Raw genomic sequence first — 8,761 nt, 5'->3', positions numbered from 1 at the left:
ACTTGTTACGCCGTGAACTAAACATGAACGATTGATACTCGCACTCTGATCAATCGGCCTGTCGATACCTCGTCAGAAATCCTACGGTTCATACCACGATTCAGTAAAGCGTCACTGTTTTTCTTCTTTGCGATTTCCAATTAGAAAACAAACGAGAACCAGCTGCGCCCGTCGCTGCAGAGCACGGCCAAAGCGGCAGACGAGGGGTCAGGGATCGATGCGTCGCTGAATGAGTTTATCTGGGTCCTGCAACTAAAATGTGAGCCTCGTAATCAGGCCACAGTCCGGAGTGGAGAGTTAATTAAATTTAAAACCATCCTAAAGGAAGCAGAAAATCTCTTCAAACACTGATGCGGTCATATGCAGCCGTTTTTTTTTTTGTTTGTTTGTTTTTTTAAAGTAGTTATTCCTTATTTAATGTTTTCACACCAGCTTCATCCTATAAATGACCGAATGAGATGAAGTGGTAAATACTAAAGCTGGACTCCACCGGGGAGACTTTCTACCGGATCCTGAGACGCGGTTGTAACTTTAAATCTGCTGAAAGTTTTTTTTTTCTTCTTCTTTTTTACAAAACGAGGCCCCTCGTTAACAAAACAACGGACAACAGCTAAAACCCGAAACTAACGGCAGGGCTTTTAAAAGCAGAAATACTTGTCAAATGTCTCCTCTAACACCATCAATTATCACTTCTCTTCGCCTTCGGGTCAGCTGTCGAGAAGGTCCGCCTCGGTGACCGCAGCAGACGTGACGCTGCCCAACACCTCGACGCGGACAGAACCGAACAAAAATCAACCCTCGATGCCGCCACAGAAAATAAAAAAGAAAACCGAAACCTACAATTACCCAATTTGCGAGTGTGTTCACAGATTGCCTTATTGCCAAGGCCGCGGCCCACAGTGACCCGCTCGAGTGCAACCCGGGTGCCGTCAGTAGGCGAGGAAGGGGCAGGATGTAGGAGGCGAACACCGCGTCTCCTCCTCCTCCTCTGCCTCCTGCAGGCGCCCCTCTTCTCCTGAGCTCATCGGTGTTGTGTGTGTTTGTGGAGTTGGATGTTGTGAATCATGCGCAGGGCGGGACAGCGGGTGGGTGTGTTCGGGAAGAGGTGGAGAGAGGCCTGGGTCACTGTCGTCGGTCTTCTGTCTCTGACCGTGAGAACGCCATCACCACGTCCTCTGCACCTGGGATACGAAAAGAAAAAAAAGAAAACATGTTCAGAGGAAATGAGGAAAGCATTTAAAGGAGGTTGGAGAGTTTCCTTTTGTAATAAAAGATAAATGAGTCAGAGAGGAAGTGATTCCATCTCATTTGCCAGTGTGTCAATCAGAGACTTTGACCTTCGAAGCCGAGTGCGAGACAAGTGAAATGCAACAGGCCTTCTGCTTTAAAACGGGCATCTGTAAAATGCAACGACTAGTGCAGTTTCATCATATATTCATGTTCTTCTTCTTCTTCTTCTTGCGTAAACTGCAGTATTTTAGATTTTATTTGGCTTAAAGCTGCAGTATGTAATGTTTCATTAAAAGAAAACAAAAGCTTTTTTTTTTTTAATTGGTTAAAAGTGTTGTGGCAGTATAGTCAGACATAATCTTTGAAAAGATCAATCTCCTACATTTTTGTCCTTGTCTTCTATTGCACAGCTCTCAGTCAAAAACCACCAATCAGAGTCAGGAGGAGAGTCTTAGCGCTGTCAATCACTCTCATGTACTCCTGGTGCTAATGGTGGAGAAACATACCGTTACAGGAAAACTGTTTATCTGCCGTCATCGGTGGCTATGCTAACTAGCCTGAGCATTCATGACATGCTGTTCTAGCTGCAGCAAAAATGAAAATATTCTCTCTAAATGATTCATATATGCATTTACTTTAGAAGCCTCTCTCAGGTACTCACTGAAAATCACTAATACTTGAGAGCTGATCTACAGTCCTTGCAACGGCCTGTTTTAGTAGTTCAAACACAGTTAGTACTAAAAATGGAAACAGTTTAATATCTAAGGTTGTGCTTATTTTTGCTCTTGAAGGTTGAGCCAATCAGTGTCAAGGAAAATGAGTGGTGCATCTGGATTGTGCTAAGTGTTAAGTAGCATTTCAGCTTCCAAAGCTGCATTTTCTTTTAAACATTTTAGATACGTTCTACAAAAACATCTATGAATAGGCACATTTTCCATGAATCATTTAAAGTTATGCTGCACAAAAACACTGTAGTCCTTCAAATATGGACATTGTGGGCCAAAAATATTTATTTAAATAAATATTTACAGCCCTACGAGTCTCAAAATACCATTGAAAACTAAAGCCCGTCTACTCTTTAGAAGGTGGGTGTCATTCCCAACAAAAATGGTATTTTTAAGGGTATAAGTCTTTTTTTATATATACATTTTAAACAATTTTGTTTCAAAGGGAGCCTTTCATATTGCTGATCAGAAATAAACTTAAAAGAACATTTTAAATCTAAATCTGCCAGACGTGTTTAACAACGTTCACTAAGAATCAATTCTCCTCATTCGGTTACAGGCTGGTTATCTTGTAAATTATACATTAAAGAAGAGAGCAGAGAAAAAGTGGGAGACAGGACACAGAGGGAACAGAGTGATTGTACAACATTTTGTAACATTATGTGAAGAAGCTCAAGCGTCTTTGTTTTCCATTCTGACACCCACGGCTCAAACACCAACTCCAGTTCGACACGTGAAACGTGGGTTCTTATAAATCCAGTCAGCTGTGAACGGCGAAGCTGAAGGAAACGTCCCACTGTGAACGTCGGCTCGGTGGACGCAGGTAAACTCTTCTCTTGCTGGATACACCTGCAACGTAAAGCCGCTCGGTCGTCTGACGCGGCCGTGGCGACGCTCTGAGTGGGCTGCTGACAGCAGTGTCCTGATAACACCCAGATCTGAAGCTTCGCTGCCATTCAATCTCCTCCACTGAGGCAGCCTGAGGCGTAAGGCTGCCTGGTACCAAAACCAGCCAACACTATCACCATTAAGCATCATTTAGAGTCGACTCGCAGGCGTGACATGCTAGTATTTCTTTCCTTTGTGCTAGGCTAGATTATAATTACAGCCTCCTTGGTGTTTATGTGACTTATGAGTTCTGTCAAATACACAATAAAACCCCGTCTGCTGGCTTTTATTTAGAAACAAGTGATTCATTAGTAGTTTGTCAACTAATTAAAATACTTATATGGAGTACAGCAGATCTGTTTGAGCAGCTTTCCTCTCCAGAAAGTGTTTAAATACCAGGACTTAACATTTACTGCCAATTTAAATGTGCAGCTGTTCCTTCATGTCACAATCAAATAATTGTCAATTTCAGCTCTTCTGTGTCTAGACCAGGGGTCTGCAACCTATGGCTCTGGGGCCACTAATGGCTCTTTTTTATACATTTACAACAAGGAGAGCTTTTATCACAATAACTGAATGACACAGTAATTTTTCCCCCTATATGTTTTCTTTAATTTACATGATTTTAATAAAGGAACATGCTATTGAAGAAAATATCTCAATCCACAATTTATAAAATTATTATCTTTCTTTATTTTGATAACATAAAACTAAAAGGGTGGTTTTTTTTAAAAAAAATGAAACATTTCCAGTAACATATTTATCAGAAATTATAAGTGACATTTTCAGAGCTGAACTAAGGGCAAAAATGGCTTTTTGGAGTGTAAAGGTTGCAGACGCTTGATCTAGACATCAACTTAGGAGAAATGAGTGGTTTAAAAATCCTTTGAAAAAAGAAAAGAAAACTGTTTTGATACTTTTTACGCACCTGGCTCAGTATCTGAAGAAAACGTACACAGATATCTTGTGGTTCTGGTCATTAAAAGGAATAAAATGAAGGAGAAATCATGCTTGAGTGCGATAGACTACTATCACCACCATCCTGTGCTGTAAAAACACACCTTACAGTCTCAAGCATGTTTAACACCAAGATCAACACCTTTTCAAAAGGCTAGGAAGCAGTTCTAACAGCAACCACTTTTTGCTAGCTTAAAAAAAGAAGAAAAAAAAAACTTTCACAGCAGCTTTGAGGAGTGCCTGTTAGGTTTAATCATTAGTGATTTGAAAGTAGGCCAAGAGACTGTGAGCCTTGATCATCTTCATTAGACATAACAGATCCTACAAGCAAGTTTGTGTTTCACTTGGATGTTGCTTTCAGAGAACATTTATCCTAGGATACATTCAGTACATTTTAGAACAACAGCAAGGTTAAATCTATAGGGGGAGGATGTCTTTTTCTCTTCTGAATGGGAACGATGCAGGTAAATAAAGGAGGAACAGACAGAATCTACAAGACTGGACTACTTTTGTGTGTTATTGTGCGTCAAATTGTTTTCTTTTGAAAGAATTTAATCTGGAACAATTCAAAATGGAGACAATTTTGCACCTGGACACATCCGTCACCTTCACTGCTGCACAACTAAAAACAGCTCCAACAAGGTCATGCTGCAGCACAGCAACCAATATTAGGCCAAGGAAGGAAGGAAGGAAGGACTGAAGGATGCAAGGACAAAAATGAAGGAAGGAATTGAGGTACGACACAAAGGAACAAGTTAGGATAACAAGTAGGAAGGACAGAAGAAGGGAAGGAAAAGGAACATTGTAAAGAAAGAAAAGAAAGGATAGAAGAAGAGGAAGGATGGACAAAAGGAAGGGCACAAAGCCTGGAAAACCAGAACTTTTCCTGATTCCTTATTTTCTTTTTTCCAACCTTATCCAGTCCTGAAAAATACAGAAACCAAGTTCCAGTTGCCGTAGGAATGCTGCAGATTGACGGACATAAACACCATCTGAACTGCACGGTGTTTGCGTGAAAGATTTCTCCTCCCCGTAACAGACGGTTCAGGCCAAGGGCTCAGAGCAACGCGAGCCAGAAACCAATAGATATTCTCTCAAAATACCCCCAGAGGCCGAGCTAAATCTGAACACAAGCGCCTGAGAGTCATGTTCGGACCTCGCCCTGATACCAACGCACGCTCTCGGAGAACGCACACAGCAACAAGCTCTAGCCACTGAGATGGAAACGTCAGGTCCCTCAACGCTGTTGCCTAGCAGCAGATAAGAATCGGGCTGCGCCGGGGCCGCTGCGCACGAGTGGGCGGCTCCGTTGTTGGTAAGCTTTGATGCAGCTCTGCTTCCAGCCGTTCTCTTGCCTTCCCATCTGCCTCAGGCTGAACCGCTCTTTACCTCCGCTTCCCAGACGGAGGTGAACACAAAGACCTGCGAGGGTCGATTTGCTCGAGAAAAAAAAAGAAAAGAAAAAAAAAAAGAAGAAGCAGCAGCAGTATGTCTTTAACTGATATGTTCTCTGCAAATCCCTCTGTAGAAGAAGAAAAAAAAAATGACCCAGAGTCATTACAGGAATCATTATTTCTATCAACATCTAGAGCTGAACAGTCTTGTTCACTGAACCAGATATTTAAAAAGAGATGCAGCTAAAGAGTTTAATTTCTTACATTTTCTATTAAGAAAAATTCTATACAAGATCAAAGAGTGGATCATTTTTACCGATATCCCCGTTTCAGGACAGCATCATCAGGAACAACCTGAACATGCAGGCCTCCTCTACACTTCTGAGGCAGCATAAATCAATATTTGGCTGGCTTGAAATTAAAAAAAAAAAAGCTACATGAAAGCTTCGGCGAAACCTCCGAGGAGAAGAAATCTTTTATTAAGCTCAAAGGGAGCCTGTTTGAAGTGAGAGGAATGAAGCGCTTTCTGCTCGTCTTTCTAGACGGGGGGGGGGAGCAGAGAAGCGTCTGGATTGATGGCTCTGGTGTTGCTGTGGTGCAGCACCAACAACATTTAAGGTCACGATCTGTGCAGGGTCGGCTGAGGGGACAAAGGCGCTGAGAACAGCGGCGTTAGAAAGGCTGTAGGGACGGGTTGTGTGAGGTTCAACACTCAGTATCCAAAGGTTTGGGCTGAAAACAGTTAATTGATTATTGAAAAAAAAAAAAAGAAAGAAAAAAAAACGTAAACAAATTTAGTTTAATTGTTAGCTGAAGCAATGAACTCAGAAAAAAAAGGTCATTTGCTGAAAGAACACAAAGCAGTAATTAAGCCAAAACTGTTAAATATATATGTATATTTTACATTTAAGATGAAAAACCTTCTTTGTCTTCAGGTTTAGCTTCATTTTTATTTAATTCACTCAATAATAAATATGAATAGTTCATGTAACAACTAAAAGATATCATGAATGAAGAGGAGCAGAGAGCAAGAAGTATAAACTTTTAATCTGTTCCCTTTGGTTTATAGTCTGTAAAAAGGTTAAAAAAAATAAATAAATAAAATAAAAAAATCCTATTTTTGTTAACAGAATTGCTAAAGAAGTCGAACAGAATGGCCTGAACCTTTCAAATGTTGATGCAGAAGTATTTTTTTAAGCTACAGATGCATCTTTTGGCAATTGTTTTCTCAAGTTTTTGTAAATTTCAGATATTAGAAAGTGGTTGAGGTGTGTAACACTACAGATAAAATCCACAAATTCCCAAACAAATGCTGCACATACACCTAATTTCAGATTTTAGATGTGTCCAATTCTGTCATTTTTCAGTAATGGAAAACATTTCGTCTCACTGAATGATAATTGTTTCAGAAGACGCCTTGAAATGACTTTTGTCATGATTTTGCATCATAATTATTAAACTGAACCTGCCAAATTTCAGATCTTTTATTTAAGCCATTTAAAGGTTACAAAGTTAATTCAACATGATTGCATTAGTGTTCATTTTAATCTTCAACTGAAATAATTAAATTAAGTGAAACCACCACACATGAAATCATCTTGTACTAAAGATTTAGCAGTGCAGTCTGACAACAATTAGCATTCTCTCAGTTTATAGAGCAACCTCAGATCCCTGAAGGAAACTCTTGTTTCCATGGATAACTGAGGTTTCTCTGGCAACTTTTCCTCGCCTCTCATTCGCCGAAGCCCTCCACTGGAGGCCACTGGTTTCCTTAAGAGAGAAACCAGTGGCCTCGTTCTGCAAGACAACACAGATTCTACAACTGTTGCCTTTGTGTGTTTAAATGAAAAGTAAATACCGCAAAGCCGTAATTAAAACGGTTAATTAAGAGCACCAGCAGTCAGAATACAAAGGAAACGCAGTCACCACTGTGTAACAGTATTTCTGTTTCTTTGTGTCTTAATCCACTTAAAAAACAAACAAACTAAACAACACAGTCACACGAGTCAAGAATGAACTAATTTACACTAAAACAAGCCTCACTTAATGCGTTCATGCTCTTCCCAACATAATAACAGTGTTCATACAAAGACTACGGGGTCCTGGAAGGCCAAAGCATTAAGAATTCAGAACAAGACAGCTGAATAAAGAAAATCTCAGTGCCGGCGCCTTAGCTGATAAATCCTCCTTGGCTTTAATTAAAATCCGCTAAACTTTTTTTTCTCACTTTTTGCATTTATGCTAATGAGCCAATTAAAATAATCCTAGATGCAAATGAAGTGACCCATAAACAGCACAACAGCTGACTTTTCATCAGCGAGGGAGAAATTACATTTCTGCACAGATTAAGAAAATACAAATATTCCCATCATATTTCCCTCAATTGTAAATTTCAAAAATCAATCATCAGATTATTCCTGGGACTCCTCGACTGTGCTGATAAGAGGGGATCCTGTCTCAATGCGTTCATTTGTTTTTTTTTGTTTGTTTTTTTTAACTCTGCAAAACTGCTGCAAAAAGAAGCTGCAGCTCCTCAGACCTGACAGGAACCAACATGATCTAGTTCTCTATTAATCAAAATTAAAACTGTTAATTGATCTCCTATATCAACTAATGTTATTAGAGGAAGTGTAATGTATCAGAATAACCTATTTTATAACCTCTAAAGATCTAAAACAATTGCATTTTAGTTTATTTTTATATGATAATAGGCCTGTCGCGATCACATGATAAATTAAACCTATCGACCTCATTTTAATTATCGGCTTTATCGTCTCTTCCTGTCTTTTTTTCTTTTGATGACACCGAATGAAAAAAGGCTCAGCTCCGGTGGTCGCCACTGACCTTCCCTTCCTCATTTCCTTAGTGTAATGTCCAGCGCACACTACACGGGATGTCGGCCGACTGTTGGCCATTTTCAAAACCTGAGAGACACATTAGCCGACAGAAATCCTAGGTATAATGAACGGTTCGATCGGGTTCGTCATGCCGTATGGTGTCCAGCCACATGGGCACAAAATAATGGCTACAAGTCCAGTTAACTAATTTTAAAACCAGGCATTAATCAATGCTTTACTAGAATCTACCTGCGATGCATGTAGCTAGAGTCAGCATTTGGTTACTGCTTTAGATCAACTTGAAATAAAAAAAAAAATATGTTACAATATTAAATCCAGGTACAACAACATTTCCATGCATCATTCAAATTAAGTCTGGGTTGCAGTTTATTGCAGTTTTCTCGTTTCAAATAACATTGTTGCTGTAATTTGCAGTTTTTACACTTCTTGTAAATACTATAGTTTTTTTCTTCTCTAAATTACTTTACTCAACTGCAAATCACTATTAAGCTGAGTTCGGCATTTAAAAAAAAAAACAAAAAAACTTGGCAGTATTATTTTTCTTGTGTTGTAAATTTCTCCATACAGCACAGTCTTATTTCTATTTCTATATTGTTGGACTTTTGTGTGAATATGACTGCTCCCACTTACCTTAAGTTCCTGCTGTGACACCTGATTGACAACAAAGCATGTTTGTATTCTACTGCAGTGTTTTTCAACCACTGTTCCG

General features: G+C 39.6%; 1 protein-coding gene across 1 annotated transcript in view; it reads right to left on the bottom strand.

The window, feature by feature from the left end:
- Window positions 1-397: 397 nt before the first annotated feature.
- The window catches only part of ctnnbip1 (catenin, beta interacting protein 1), a 31,129-nt gene continuing 22,765 nt past the window's right edge, over window positions 398-8,761 (bottom strand). The window contains exon 4 of the mRNA XM_015035727.1: window positions 398-1,181. Within this exon, the coding sequence (XP_014891213.1) occupies window positions 1,123-1,181 (59 nt within the window). The 3' untranslated portion in view covers window positions 398-1,122. The remainder of the gene's footprint in view (window positions 1,182-8,761) is intronic.

The sequence above is a fragment of the Poecilia latipinna genome, unplaced genomic scaffold, assembly GCF_001443285.1.
Source record: "Poecilia latipinna isolate Pla-1442-1.1 unplaced genomic scaffold, P_latipinna-1.0 Scaffold346, whole genome shotgun sequence".
NCBI lineage: Eukaryota > Metazoa > Chordata > Actinopteri > Cyprinodontiformes > Poeciliidae > Poecilia > Poecilia latipinna.
The sequence above is the reverse complement of the archived record's forward strand: the minus strand, read 5'-3'. Positions and strand labels throughout refer to the sequence as shown.